At 59.8% G+C, this 12837-nt stretch overlaps 4 protein-coding genes across 9 annotated transcripts; 1 reads left to right on the plus strand and 3 right to left on the minus strand.

The window, feature by feature from the left end:
- The first annotated feature begins 11 nt into the window (after positions 1-11).
- LOC144093361 (uncharacterized) lies at positions 12-974 on the plus strand. Of its 3 annotated transcripts, none has more exons than XM_077626794.1 (3): positions 12-306; positions 402-637; positions 708-974. In XM_077626794.1, the coding sequence occupies exons 1-3, from the start codon at positions 220-222 to the stop codon at positions 952-954; spliced, it is 570 nt and encodes a 189-aa protein (XP_077482920.1). In that variant the 5' UTR covers positions 12-219; the 3' UTR covers positions 955-974. The 3 variants fall into 3 exon arrangements, with proteins under 3 accessions (XP_077482920.1, XP_077482921.1, XP_077482922.1); XM_077626795.1 differs by having other exon boundaries at positions 12-285; XM_077626796.1 differs by having other exon boundaries at positions 20-306; positions 402-641.
- Positions 968-2846, minus strand: rpp30 (ribonuclease P/MRP 30 subunit). 3 transcript variants are annotated; one of them, XM_077626793.1, is made up of 11 exons: positions 2618-2837; positions 2389-2447; positions 2271-2327; positions 2108-2173; positions 1966-2037; positions 1812-1901; positions 1601-1717; positions 1500-1529; positions 1388-1425; positions 1240-1319; positions 968-1174 (listed from the first exon to the last, which is right to left on the minus strand). In XM_077626793.1, exons 1-11 carry the CDS (start codon positions 2697-2699, stop codon positions 1038-1040), a joined length of 828 nt encoding a protein of 275 aa, XP_077482919.1. In that variant the 5' UTR covers positions 2700-2837; the 3' UTR covers positions 968-1037. The 3 variants fall into 3 exon arrangements, with proteins under 3 accessions (XP_077482919.1, XP_077482917.1, XP_077482918.1); XM_077626791.1 differs by having other exon boundaries at positions 1601-1901; positions 2618-2842; XM_077626792.1 differs by lacking the exon at positions 2271-2327 and having other exon boundaries at positions 1601-1901; positions 2618-2846.
- A 1998-nt stretch (positions 2847-4844) lies between these two features.
- On the minus strand, positions 4845-7292 carry acta2 (actin alpha 2, smooth muscle). Its single transcript, XM_077626787.1, has 9 exons — positions 7127-7292; positions 6596-6773; positions 6387-6515; positions 6156-6266; positions 6012-6096; positions 5731-5892; positions 5463-5654; positions 5198-5379; positions 4845-5088 (listed from the first exon to the last, which is right to left on the minus strand). The coding sequence occupies exons 2-9, from the start codon at positions 6722-6724 to the stop codon at positions 4945-4947; spliced, it is 1134 nt and encodes a 377-aa protein (XP_077482913.1). The 5' UTR covers positions 6725-6773; positions 7127-7292; the 3' UTR covers positions 4845-4944.
- A 787-nt stretch (positions 7293-8079) lies between these two features.
- noc3l (NOC3-like DNA replication regulator) lies at positions 8080-12802 on the minus strand. Of its 2 annotated transcripts, XM_077625440.1 has the most exons (21): positions 12635-12802; positions 11929-12136; positions 11758-11866; positions 11497-11651; positions 11356-11439; positions 11162-11283; positions 10914-11075; positions 10747-10840; positions 10402-10577; positions 10207-10335; positions 10017-10145; positions 9850-9930; positions 9673-9773; positions 9502-9574; positions 9355-9418; positions 9218-9289; positions 8949-9130; positions 8736-8864; positions 8568-8665; positions 8402-8486; positions 8080-8309 (listed from the first exon to the last, which is right to left on the minus strand). In XM_077625440.1, the coding sequence occupies exons 1-21, from the start codon at positions 12641-12643 to the stop codon at positions 8184-8186; spliced, it is 2388 nt and encodes a 795-aa protein (XP_077481566.1). In that variant the 5' UTR covers positions 12644-12802; the 3' UTR covers positions 8080-8183. The 2 variants fall into 2 exon arrangements, with proteins under 2 accessions (XP_077481566.1, XP_077481564.1); XM_077625438.1 differs by having other exon boundaries at positions 8949-9289.
- Positions 12803-12837: the final 35 nt, after the last annotated feature.

The raw sequence follows: 12837 nt of genomic DNA on the forward strand, positions 1-12837 counted from the left end.
AAGAGAAGAGGGCGGAGAGCCCACAAGTGACGTGTGTGTGACGTTGGAAATTTCGAGCGCAGGCAGTCGATCCCGGCCAGGCTCGACCCAGAGGTCCAGGCCAGGTCACAGCGGACTCGAGGGACGAAAGAGGACGAGGAGGTCGACGTTAGCCTGGGGCGAGCCGAGGCGAGGCTAAGCCAAGCCAAGCCAAGCGGGGCCAACCGAAAGCTCCTAAGCATGCAGCGCGAGCAGCTCGTTAAGAGAGCTTGGGAGCCGGAAGCCGATCTTTGGACTTGCACTGCGGTTAGCGAGCTAGCCGAGAATGTCCGTCCGTCCGTCCGTCCGATCCCCTCCGTGCGCGGCGGCTTGACCGAGGCGTAAATGCCGTGTGTGTTCCCGTGTGTTCCCATGTCGTGCAGAAGAAGCGGGCTCGCGTGGAGGCGCAACTTCCGAACGGGGGACCACCGCCGGCGGCGGATACGCTACCCCCTGCAGGCCAACAAGCGAAGACGCATGTCGCCTGGGGTGGGCCGGCCTCGCTCGCCACCGCCACCGCCACGGAAAGGCCTCGCGCACCTGCCTCCACCTTCGCCCAGGTGGCTCTTTTCTCAGCAGAAGCTCCGCCACTTTCTTGCCGCAGATGTCTCGCCGGCGAGTCGGTACCGGAACCGTCGCGCCGATCGCTCCGGCCCGTCGCCCGCGCCGTGACGCCACGTGTCTTTCAGGGTCACATCAACCACGTGGCGCTCGCCCCACGCCGCTAAGCGCCCCGGATGCCCACGGGAAGTGCCGCCGCCGTCCTCGCCGTTCGGAGGGAATCCGTCCCACAATCGGATCGCCGCCACGGGGTCACGCCGTTCGGAGGGAACCCATCCCACGACCGGACCACCGGTACGCGGCCACGGTGTGCGCGTGCGCCTCGGTCCAGTGACTATTGACTTCGGCTCGTCTGTAGGAGCCACTTTGAAATAAAAACATTTTCAAGTTTTCAACCCAAAGCACTTTTATTCTCGGGTCAGCTCACAGACGGTAACTTGGCCGGCCGGGGCCAAAGCCTAACTCTGAGACACGCCGGGCCGACTTTTCGCCCGCTTGGCGGCGGGAGCGGAGAAAGTTTCCTTCTCCCGCGGGACGGGGGTCTCGTCGCGTCTCCTCTCGGTGCAAACGGCACCGCCGGCGGACTTCCTGGTTTCTGTGGCGATCCGCCGGAGATCAACGCGCGCATTAAACGCATCGCGTGAACCCGGGTAAACCTACCGGCGTGCAGCAGAAGCGAGCGGCAGGTGCGGGAAAGCGCGTTTCGGGCGTGGTCGTGGGACAAGCCCATCAGCGAGCATCTGAGGACGCGTCAGGTCAGGAAAGGGCGGGCGATGATGGGGCGTCCGGTGGGCGGGGCCAAGGATACAGGTTGATGACGTCGTAAGGTCCTCGCAGCTCCAGCGGCTGAGGAAAGAAAGACGCGGTGTCGGGACCGACCAGTAAAAGACGGGAGAGGCGACGTGCACGCACGCACGCACCTTGGCCGCGCCGCTCGACACCATCATGTTCTGTAAGACGGCACACGTGTTAACGGGGACGCGGTCGACGACGACGTCGTCCCCGCCGCGGTCGACGTCACCTTTCCGTTGCAGGCCTGCGTCAGGCCGAGGGCGTTGACCAGGGTGGAGCGCCTGGCCGTGGCGTGGCAAACGGCCGGCGCGTACGTAACCTCGAAGACCAAGCCTCTTTCTGCAGCCTGCGTGCACGCACGTTAATCGGTAGGCCCAGGGGTGCCGCGCAAAAACGAAAGAAGGCGGGCAGCCGGGCGATCGATCGGGTTCCACGGTTACCGCATTGACTGGCGCTCTCTTGAGAAAGAAGGGAAGTTTCTCCGTGACGGGCAGGCTGATCACGTCCACGTCCAACAGCGTGCACGCCGCCTGCGAGGATGCGAGAGGCGGGTGACAAGGGTGCGGGGGCGTGTCGGGGTGTCACCTTACTCACATGAAAGAGTTTTTCCGTGTTAGCTTGGACTGCCAGCAGATCGTAAGGTTCATACGCCTTCTGATTGGGCCACTGCGGACACACGCGTGGACCTTTAATTCCGGTGTTCGATGAAAAATGACGAGCGGAGTACAGCACTTACAAAGTAGCCCGAGTCTGACATCAGCAGTGTCAGTCTGTTGAGAACTCTGATTGGTCGAGAGCGACCCTGAGCAGCGCGCGCGCACACACACACACACACACAATCAAACGCAATGAAGCAGCACCATAACAATGATTAATTGATTAACTGACTGACTGATTACCTGGACGATTGGCAGATGATCAATAAGTTCGTTGATGGGCTTGGGTGGCGGAATCGTCTTGCCAAAAAGAAATAATATGGCGAGGAGACGCTTGAGGAATTGGCATGTTTGGTCTTACCGTTTTCTTGGAGGAAGTCGCTTCAAAAGTGTAGTTGACGGCTACCGTTGAGTAACCCACTGCAAACACATCGTTATCACAAACGGAAAACGAGGTCATTCTAGGCACCATTCCTACACGCTTCGCCGAGAGCGAAGAAGCTAGTGGCTAGTTTGAGCCCCGTTGTTTTAATGTCTGTTTGTTTTCTTTTTGTTTTCTTTTGCCCGGGCGTGCGAGCGACTAGACTCACGATGAGCAGCCGTGTCGATGACTTGCTGCATGCTGCTTTTATTTTCGCAGAAAGTCACGTTCAAATCCATGAACCCCGACATGCTGATAAAGTAGCAGTAGCAGTAGCAGTAGCAGGCGGAAGAAGAGCGCTTAACGTCCGCCACGGGCAGCGTTGGAATACTTCTGCTCGAAGGCGTAATCCACGGGTTTGTCCAATGACGAGGAAGAACAGGGACGCGTAGAAGAAGAAAGAGACGCGTAGAAGAAGAAAGGGACGCGTAGAAGAAGAAGGGACGCGTAGAAGAAGAAAAGAGATGCGTAGAAGAAGAAGAAAGAGACGCGTAGAAGAAGAAGTAAAGGGACGCGTAGAAGAAGAAAGAGACGAACTTTCGTTTTCATTTAGCTCAACTCCGACTGTTAATGTATACACATTGCATGACAGGCTTTCGTTGGAAGGGTTGGTTTCCTTTATACGTCAAAGAGCAAGCATCAAATACTAGATAGGTAGAGACAAGTGGTCACTTGGCTTTTTTTTCCGAGTCGGAACAGGAGGCCAAAGGTCTCCAGGACGAGGTTAAAGAACAGCATTGTGGAACCGTGAATTTCAAACCGACGCCTTCCCAATCAATCCAACCCTCAAAAACTATTTTATGGCTATAAAAGCTTTACTGCAGCTACAGCTGCGACACGTATCAAAAAAAGCAGCAAAAATAACCTCATACAATTGAAATATTAGTTAGGAATATAGCCATATTTTACTCACCAAAAATCTTTTTTTATCTGTACACAAAATCCATCCTCCTTTCTTTCCTCCTTCTTTTCTATCGCCATCTAAGCGAATGCTGAAAGTCGAGCCTGTTCGTTCCCGGTTGTGACAGGCTTGCTTGCTTGCTTGGGAGTTGTCCGACCTTTCTTAATGATGTCCAGCTTTTCTTGAAAAGTGCGTCTTGAAAATGGCTTTGACGGTAAATCTGCAAACAAATCCATTTCTCCTCCTCCTTCAGCCATTGCGGGTTGACAAAACCACTATTAAATCAACACAACAATATATTTGCTTGTGCAGCTCGCTCCAGATACACTTTGGTAGCTCTGGCTAGTCCACTCTATCACTAGCCAATCATAGTTGGTGAAAGCGATGACGTATCCCTACGCCTGCGACAAGGCCTTGGTGTCACCAGATCAAATTCTGATTGGTTAAAGCAACAGTCTTATCGACGCTTGTTTAATGCAGCAAAGCCTGCAGAACTGATTGTGAAGGCCTTGAGGCAGATTTCTGACCCTGGCAACAAATAATGGCTGAAATGGGATTGGTCAGATGCTTAAATATGTAAAACACGTGGAAACAGCGCAACCGGGGGAAAAGCAATGTAAGGAAGCTGACAGACAATTTGGAATGATTTAATAAGTATTCATGGACAAAACATAATTAACATCAGTCTGGGATTCAGATTTTTTTTTTAGGGCAGCAGAGAAGGCCTTGCAGAACCTGACGGCCCACCACTAGTGGAACCCCACCACACACGGGCTCAACGACCACTCCTTTGTCCCCTCGGGTACTTGAAGAAACTGCAGCGGAACGACGAGGTCTGCCCATGCGCTCGGACGGGACGCTTTCACCTCTTCCACCGACTGCCTCACCCATGATGGACGCGGGATGGTGGGGCCGGCCCACGCGCACTGCGCGGGAAAGCAGGAGATGGCTGCGACACTTCCTGCGCTTTCAAAATAAAAGCCTTCCCATTTCCATGGGTCCTCGGCGAACGCGCATACCAACAATTGTCGATTGTTCTTTTCGATGAGCTTATTTTGACTTTTTCCCCCGAATCATTTTGAATGGACGGCGATGAGGATGAAGGTTGCCATGAACAAACAAACAAACAAACACCCACCCACACACCCGCTGGGTCGCCCGTTCACAGTAAGCATGTACACAAGCCCAAGTGGTGCCCAAACAAGCCCGAGAAACGTTTCTTACCTGGGAGTAAACCTTCTTGGTGATGTCCAACGGACGCCGCGGGAAAGCACGAGATGGCAGCAACACTTCCAGCGCTTTCAAAATAAAGGCTTTCCCATTTCCATGGTCCCTTCGTAAACGCGCAGGAGCTGTTTGACAATTGTCGGTGGTTCTCTTCGACAAACTTATTTCGACTTTTCCCCGAAGGATCTCAATTGAACGCCGATGAGGATGAACGTTGCCGCGAGTAAACACACACACACACGCACGCGCGCGCGCGCACGCTTGCAAGCCCATTGCACGTTGCCTTTTATTTGCCTTAGAGGGCTTTCCCGGGCCCTGGCCTTTATTTGACAAACAAAAGACAAGCCTCTCCTCTTGGGGCTTTTCCCCTAGAAGCACTTGCGGTGGACGATGGACGGGCCGGCCTCGTCGTACTCCTGCTTGCTGATCCACATCTGCTGGAAGGTGGAGAGCGAGGCCAGGATGGAGCCTCCGATCCACACCGAATACTTTCTCTCGGGTGGGGCGATGATCTGCACGCGAGCACGCGCGTCAGTGGCTTCTATCGGGAGGGCCGGCGTCCGCCAAATTGGCCCGCCCTTGGTGCACGGAAAGACGGCCTAACCCTAACGCCGCCCTCACCTTGATCTTCATGGTGCTGGGCGCCAGCGCGGTGATCTCCTTCTGCATACGGTCGGCGATGCCCGGGTACATGGTGGTGCCCCCCGACAGCACGTTGTTGGCATACAGGTCCTTGCGGATGTCAATGTCGCACTTCATGATGCTGTTGTAGGTGGTCTCGTGGATGCCCGCCGACTCCATGCCTGCGGCCCGTGGCGCCGTTAGCCGCACGGCGAGGCGCCGCCGCGCCAGTCGCCCCGTCGCCCGCCACCCTTTGCCCGCTCACCAATGAAGGACGGCTGGAAGAGGGTCTCGGGGCAGCGGAAGCGCTCGTTGCCGATGGTGATGACCTGGCCGTCGGGGAGCTCGTAGCTCTTCTCCAGCGAGGACGACGTGGCCGCCGTGCCCATCTCGTTCTCAAAGTCCAGAGCCACGTAGCACAACTTCTCCTTGATGTCGCGCACGATCTCGCGCTCGGCTGACGGGCGCAGAGACCGTCGGCCGGAGGAAGACGGACGGCGGGGGACGGGGGACGGCGGCCGGGGCCAACGTACCCGTGGTGACGAAGCTGTAGCCGCGTTCGGTCAGGATCTTCATGAGGTAGTCGGTCAGGTCGCGCCCGGCCAGGTCCAACCTCATGATGGCGTGAGGGAGCGCGTAACCTTCGTAGATGGGGACGTTGTGGGTCACGCCGTCCCCGGAGTCCAAAACGATGCCTGAGGGAAGAGCGGCAAAGCCCGGTCAGCCGCCCTCGCCGGGAAGGTGGGGGGGATCAAGGGGTAACCCTTAACCTTGACCTTAACCCTAACCGGTAGAGGCCGGCGCCCGAAGCCACCTGTGGTGCGTCCGGAGGCGTAGAGGGACAGGACGGCTTGGATGGCCACGTACATGGCGGGAACGTTGAAGGTCTCAAACATGATCTGCGCGGCGGGGGTCACATCGGGAGCTGCCACGCGAGGGCGACGCCCGGGGGCCTCACCTGTGTCATCTTCTCCCGGTTGGCTTTGGGGTTGAGCGGCGCTTCGGTCAGGAGGGTGGGGTGTTCCTCGGGGGCCACTCGCAGCTCATTGTAGAAGGAGTGATGCCAGATCTGGCCGCCCCTTCAAAGGTTAGACCCCGAGCGGGGGAGGGGGTGGCGGGGGAGGCGGTGGCGGGGGAGGCAGTGGCGGCGGCGGCGGCGGCCGGCTCGCCCCAGTTAGGGCCCGCTCACCTTCTCCATGTCGTCCCAGTTGGTGATGATGCCGTGCTCGATGGGGTACTTGAGGGTGAGGATCCCTCTCTTGCTCTGAGCCTCGTCGCCCACGTACGAGTCCTTCTGCCCCATGCCCACCATCACGCCCTGGCGCGCCCACACGTGAAGCGTGAGCTTGAGCGCGCTGAGAAAAGGGAGCGGGCCACCGCGAGGGCCACGGCGCCCACCTGATGGCGTGGCCGGCCCACGATGGACGGGAAGACGGCCCTGGGCGCGTCGTCCCCGGCGAATCCTGCCTTGCAGAGCCCCGATCCGTTGTCGCACACCAGGGCGGTGCTCTCCTCGTCGTCGCACATGGCTGCGGTTGGGCGGTCGCTCTCTCGTTCGATCGGGCAGATACCTTGGCTGCGGGGAACACCCGTCGGGGATGGGGGTCAGGCACCTCCTAATTTGGGCCTTCGCTGGCGTTCCACGGGGACAAGCCCCCGTAGACGCCTCCACCCAGTCCCCCACCCACACCTCTCGGCCACGTGCACCATATTTGGTCATTGCATTCTTTAGCGGCCGCAGAAGTGGCTTCTGACCCCGGACGAGATGCGGCGGGCCCCGTCGAGCGGACTTTTGACCCCGCGTCGTGGCGTGACGGAAAGCGAGCGGCGAGGACGGGGAAGGTGAGATGAAAAGCAAGAGGTCGACGAAGACGAGCAGAAGATGACAGAGGAGGGGGAGGAAGAGGAGGAGGAGGAGGAAGGTCTCACCGTGCTGCCGGCTGGCGGGAGAAGAGGGATTTGTCACGAGCAGTGAGCTGGCCGTCCGAGAGGCCCCCTTAAGAAGCCTTCTCCCCCGCCTCCTCCTCTCAGCCCTCCAAAGAAGGAGCGCTCCTCCTATCGTGCGGCGCCGGGCTCCTTGTAGGGCAGGCCTGCCTGGCCTCAGCTCGCCTCCCTAGATCGTGCGAGCAGCGGCCCGCCGGCTTTTGGGGCGCCTTCCTCGGGGTCTCCAACCGGGTCCTCTCCCCCGTCCGTCGGAGTCGTCGCCGCCGCCGCCGCCATGGCCGCGCGCTACGGCCGGGCCGCGTCTCGCTCCGCCGACCTGGCTCGGGCCGGTCGGATGGCGGCGTCGGGATGGAGATGAGGCCAAAAGGTCAAGATGGCCTTTGTTTGACCATAAAAGGAAATGGCACGATGCACGGGACAACTTCCGCCTTGCCAGCGTGCAAAAAGTCAGCAAAAAGCAAAACATTCTCGTCCTAAAAAGGACTTTGGAGGAGACACGGGGGCGCCCAATGAGCCCCCGCCCCAAGGGGACCGGGAGAAAGGGAGGGAGGGAGGGAAGGAGGTTTGGCAGGCCAGGCGGCCACCCATTGATCATTTTCCTCATTTCCCTCTCTCACGTACTCTCTAAACACGCGCTTGACTTTGACCGAAAATGGGAAAACCTCAAACTAGTGACGGGCCGGCAAAGCTCAGACGTGATTGGTTGCCGACATCCGCACACAGCGGTGCTTCTATGGAATGCGCGGGGGAGCGCGGCGCGGCGGCTCGACTTAGTATTCGTTTGCTATTTAGTGGAATGTGGAGACGACGACTGCTGCAGTGTCGCTCGCGAGCGCTAGATGGCGCCCCTCATGTTGCAGGAAAAACAAAAAAAAACTTGGCTATGCCTGGGAAAGCTCTGGCGCTCAGCAGGTAGGAAATGATGAGCGGGTTGATGATTGATTTCGTGTATTTTTGTTTTTATTCTATATTAATGAAAAAGACCGAGTTCCAAAGGCGAGCTAAAAAAAAAAAAGAATACAAAAAAAACACTGTAGATGAGTCAAGCCCGTACGCTAATGCCGGCTTGTGTAAATTCAAGCTCTGCCTCCCCATCGTCATTCAGGACATTGTCCACACGTCGCCGCAGGTCGTCATCTAGCAGGGACCAATCCTGTGAAAAAAATTCCTGGAAGCAGAAAAAAAAAAAAAAAAAAACCTTTAGCGCAGGGGTCCGTCCGTCCATGTGCGCGAGCGTGCGACGAGCGGCTCGGCACGCACCCTTTTCTTGCGCTTGTGGGGAGTCGCCGCGGGTTCGAAGGTCACGTCTCGGACGCGGTAATCTTCGTAGAGCTCCGTCGCCGACCTAAGGGCGAGACGGCGAGCGTCAGGGCGGTGCGGAGATAGAAAAAAAAAGAGAGAGAGAGAGAGCGGCGAGACGACCGACCTTCGACTCAACTCCGGCGGGAGCGCCGCGCTGCCTTCGGCCGGAGCGCCGCGACTCAGGTGGGACGCCAGCCGACTCACCGTCGGGTGGAAATGCCGCTGCGGCGGGAAAACGGCGGGTCAACGTCACCACGGAGCGGATCCCCGACGGGCGCGCGTCGGTCTTTACCCGTAGCGCGTGGAGCTCCCACAAGGCGGTGTTGTGCGCGTTGCAGTGTTCGGGTTGCTCGGCTTCCGGCAGGTACGAGCCGCTGCCCTGTAGCTCGTTGTCCAGCAGGAAGTCGCACTTGGGATAGGACTGCGCCAAGAAGAGAGGAAGAGAACGGTGGGAGGAGCGGCGGCCAACCCGGCCGGCCGAGCAGACGGACGCGGGCCGACTCACGCGCAGGACGCTGACGGCGGCGGCCAGAACTCCGACGGCGCCGGCGCCGTCCAGGCGCAGGGCGAGCGAGGCCAGCCGCTTGAGGAAGGCCGCCGCCCTCCGCACGCCCACGCGCTTCCTGCGGCCGATCAAGGCGGCGTCCAGGCAGCGCAGCGCGATGGTGACGTCGTCGTGGGGCGCCCCTGCGGGAGGAAGAGCCGAGCCCCAAAATGGAAGCGGCGGGGCCCCGGTTTTCGGGTACGGCCGAACGGGGAGAACGAGGCGCTCACCCGCGTGCAGCCACAGCAAGGCGCCATACAGGTGAGAGTAAAAGTTGAGCGGGTCGACGGTCAGGACGTCACCTGCCGCGCAGACGACGACGACGGCGTCACCGACGGAGAGGATGCGAGCCGGCGAGCGAGCGTACCTTGTCCCGACAAGATGGTGAAGACGGTCTGAACGCAATGAAGCCGCTCCCGGTTGCTCAGGTCCTGCGCCTCGGCGGACAAGCGACGACATCAGTGGTGGCGAAAGGGCGGGCGGGCGGGTTCGAGTGCACGCGCGTTCTACTCACGCCCGAGCAGACGAGGCCCTGAAGCACGTCCAGCAGGTCGTCGAAGAACTCCAAGTTGATCAAGTGCGCAAAACTGCGGGGAAGCCGCACGCAACGCACCATGAATGCGGGCGGGCGGGCGGGTTGGACGGGCTTTTCGGAGGCGCGTTGGGCCGGTTGGCCGGGCCTTACTTGGCGAGGCCTTCCAAGACGGCGGGGAGGAGGACGGACTTGTGGGCTTTCTTCAAAATTCGAAAGTAGATGAGGAAGACGATGTTGAGGGTCTCCGTGTGCTGCCGGACGAAGGCAAAAGCTCATTTGACGGCAGCGGACGCGACCGGAGCGGCGGTGGCGGCGGCCTTCCCTCACCGTCTTCATCTTCTTGTCTTTGCTGTCCGAGGCTTCGGCTTCCAGAAGCTCCTGCTGCAGCTTCTCCTCCGCTTTCTTCCACTGCGGGCACGCGGCGAGAGCCAGCTAAGGGGCGGCCGGTGGCGGCGGCCAACCGAGCCACGCCGGCTGGCGGCGGCCCACGCTACCTTTCTTTTCATTCGCGACAGTTTGCCCTTGTCTTTGTGCGTCATGAGCTTGAGGGCGGGTGCCGTGTCGCTCAGGTCCTTCTTCACGTGCGCTTCCTGAATGCGCACGCTCAACAGCGTCCGCAGCACCTGCGCCAGGACCGATACGTCAGCGCCGCAGTCGGTGGGCGCTCTCGCGGGGCGGGCTCACCTCCGGCCTGACGTCGTAGTTGAGGCTTTTGACCAGGCCCGAGACGACTCGGACGGCGGCCAGCGAGGCCTCGCCCGCCTTGTCCTGACGAAACAACGTGGCGAAGGCGTCGCAGCAGGCGGTCGACACCTGCGGAGAGACGGACGGACGGTCGGTCGACGGCCCCCGCTCGCCGGACGGGGCGCGCTCACCCACCGTCAGGGTGCGGTCATTCATGAGCGGCGCCAAGGCCACCAGGATGTTGTTGTGGAAGTTGAAGTGCGACATGGCCTGCAGCAGCTCGCACAGGCAGCGCACGGCCACCCCTGCCAGGCCCGGGTAGCTGGAGATGGGCACGGCCCGGCTGCGCTTGCTCTTCTTCTGCTTCCAGTCTGCGCCGGAGAGGGAGGCTCAGACGGGCCGCTGGCCTTTTGCGCCCCCCGGGCTAAGCCGGCGGCGATAGCGCTCGTCGGACGGACGGACGGAGCCCGTGCACTCGGATGGACGGCGCTGGAACGGGAGAGCTCCTCGCCATTTCTGCGCTGCGCCTTCATTTCTTACCTTTGATGCACTGCTCCAAATCCTCCAGGTAGAACTTGTACTGACTCAGCAGTCCTTCCTCAAACTCTCGCAGCTGCTGCGTCTCCCTTTTCACCTGCGGCCGTCACACTGCCGTCATTTTACGGGCCGAGGCGGGCGCGTCGCTGGGCCGACGGGCCATCGCGGACCTTGGCGCCTTTCTCCGTGTCCGTCAACGGGCGGATTTTGTAGGTGGGGGCGATGTCCTTGAAGATTTCCATCAAGGAGACCATGGCCAGCTTCCTGACCGTCACCGCCACGCAAGGGTCCGCCTCCATCAGCATGCCACGCAGCTGCTTCACCCCCTTAATCTGCATGGCGAGCGGGGGAAAGGTCACCGGGACGGACGGAAGGACGGCAGCGCCCGGAGAGCGGCAAAGTACGAGCGCGTCCTGACGTTGTTGACGGGGTCGGCGATGACGGTGGACGCCAAGCGCGCGATGGTCAACTTCCGTTCGCTGATCTTGCGCGCTCTGACTTCCCATTGCTGGGCCGCCGACAGCGGCGCGGCACTCAGAGCTTCAAAAAAGAAATGGCAGGTGACTGAGGGCATCGTGAAAAAGGGGCAATTTCGGGAAAGGCAACACTTACCGCTTTCAGCCACTTGCGTATCATCTTTCCCTTCCTCCTGCATTTCTTCTTCTTCTTCTTCATCTTCCGGCCGCTCGGTCACCGCTGCGAACGAGAGACGCCCGTCAAGCGTGGAGCGTCGGCAACCAAAGAGCGCCTCACCTCTGCGGATGCTCTGCGGGATGAGTCGCGTCTTGTCTTTGATAGGGAGAAGATGCACCACCTCCTCCAGCGGCGCGGCGGCCATCTTGCGGGGAAACTCCTCGTAGGCCCGCACCACCTCCGACTTGCGCTTCTTGGCGGCGTGCACCGGGCCGCTGCGAGGCGGGAGCGCGCGTGAGTCTCGGCCTTCGGACGGCCTACGCGGGGCCTCACCACGACGACGGGTCTCGGCCGAGGAAAGACGGCGTGGCGGGGCCTCACCACGACGACAGGTCTCGGCCGAGGAAGGACGGAGTGAGTCGCAGGTCGTCGTCCTCCATCATGTCGGTGGGCAGACTCTCCAGGAAGTCCTCCTCGTCCTCCTCTTCCTCTGCGAAGGAGACGGCAGATAAACGGCGGGCGAGGCCACTTTGGGCGGGAAAGGCTACCCACCGGGCCTTTTGGGCATGGCGTCGAGCGGACGCGGCGTGGCGAGCGCCGCGCCCTTGAGCGCCTGTCGCAACCTCTTGTGCTCTTTCCGCTGGCGCTTGTCGCAGCTCTCCCGCTTGAACTGGCGGTTCTTCAGCTTGTTCTCCAGCTTGGAGCCGCTGGTCTTCAGCAGACGGCGGAAGCTGGGCCGGCGCTTCTTGGAGGAGCGAGCCTGCAAAACGCGCTTTGTTGGACGCTTGCAGGTTTGGCGACAATTGACAAAACATGATGAAAAAGCGAAATCTTTGGCAACTCGTCAGACTCGACTCGTCCGCCGAAGCTTTGGACCAATGAGAGGTTGCGCCGCCTTGTGTCCAAAGCAAAACGCCGCTTCTAACGGCGTGTTTCAAGGCAGGCAGCATTTCCGAGCGACTTTGCTCGCCGACGTGGGAATTTGGAGCCGTGTGACTGCCGCTTCTCCCTTGTCTCTTCGTTTCAAAAGGCTCGTTGTGTGACGGACAACCTCTCTACTTTTCACAATATCACGTAGCGACCATTGGAAATGAAAGGCCCAGCCCTGACGAGAAAAAATCATTCGCTACCCCTGATATCGGACTGGCTTGAAAGTGGTATTTCGGGACGCAGAACGGTTTACGAGCCGTCCCAAAACAACGATGTCTCGCTTTTGTAGCGTTCACGTCAATCTTTTGCCTCCGCAAATTTTACTCACCGGAGCCATAGTGGCGTTAGAAGGTCTCTGCGTCAAAAGTCGTCAGGAGTCAACAAACGTGGCGTGAAGACTCAAAAACGTGAGTTTACCACTCACGCGTGGAGTTTGGCTGACCGTCGCCGACCCGGAAAGGAAAGCGCCAAAATGTGTCCAAAGCAAAGTCTCTGGAGGGGAAACAGCGACACCGGCGGCAGGAGGTCAGG

This window comes from Stigmatopora argus, chromosome 18, assembly GCF_051989625.1.
Source record: "Stigmatopora argus isolate UIUO_Sarg chromosome 18, RoL_Sarg_1.0, whole genome shotgun sequence".
Classification (NCBI taxonomy): Eukaryota; Metazoa; Chordata; class Actinopteri; order Syngnathiformes; family Syngnathidae; genus Stigmatopora; species Stigmatopora argus.

What these genes read in the sequence shown, in the direction of transcription:
- acta2 (XM_077626787.1), bottom strand. Translation starts at nt 6,724, where the DNA reads ATGTGCGACGACGAGGAGAGCACCGCCCTGGTGTGCGACAACGGATCG. An exon ending in ACCGGGAGAAGATGACACAG is followed by an intron (nt 6,097 to 6,155) that starts GTGAGGCCCCCG and finishes CCCGCCGCGCAG; the next exon opens with ATCATGTTTGAGACCTTCAA. An exon ending in CGCCTCCGGACGCACCACAG is followed by an intron (nt 5,893 to 6,011) that starts GTGGCTTCGGGC and finishes CTCTTCCCTCAG; the next exon opens with GCATCGTTTTGGACTCCGGG.
- rpp30 (XM_077626791.1), bottom strand. Translation starts at nt 2,699, where the DNA reads ATGTCGGGGTTCATGGATTTGAACGTGACTTTCTGCGAAAATAAAAGC. An exon ending in CGCAGGCCTGCAACGGAAAG is followed by an intron (nt 1,530 to 1,600) that starts GTGACGTCGACC and finishes GCCGTCTTACAG; the next exon opens with AACATGATGGTGTCGAGCGG. An exon ending in CCTTACGACGTCATCAACCT is followed by an intron (nt 1,320 to 1,387) that starts GTATCCTTGGCC and finishes ACGCGTCCTCAG; the next exon opens with ATGCTCGCTGATGGGCTTGT.
- noc3l (XM_077625438.1), bottom strand. An exon ending in GGGAGCTCCACGCGCTACGG is followed by an intron (nt 8,666 to 8,735) that starts GTAAAGACCGAC and finishes TTCCCGCCGCAG; the next exon opens with CGGCATTTCCACCCGACGGT. An exon ending in CCGCCGGAGTTGAGTCGAAG is followed by an intron (nt 8,487 to 8,567) that starts GTCGGTCGTCTC and finishes TCTCGCCCTTAG; the next exon opens with GTCGGCGACGGAGCTCTACG.
- LOC144093361 (XM_077626794.1), top strand. Translation starts at nt 220, where the DNA reads ATGCAGCGCGAGCAGCTCGTTAAGAGAGCTTGGGAGCCGGAAGCCGAT. An exon ending in TTAGCGAGCTAGCCGAGAAT is followed by an intron (nt 307 to 401) that starts GTCCGTCCGTCC and finishes CATGTCGTGCAG; the next exon opens with AAGAAGCGGGCTCGCGTGGA. An exon ending in CGCAGATGTCTCGCCGGCGA is followed by an intron (nt 638 to 707) that starts GTCGGTACCGGA and finishes CGTGTCTTTCAG; the next exon opens with GGTCACATCAACCACGTGGC.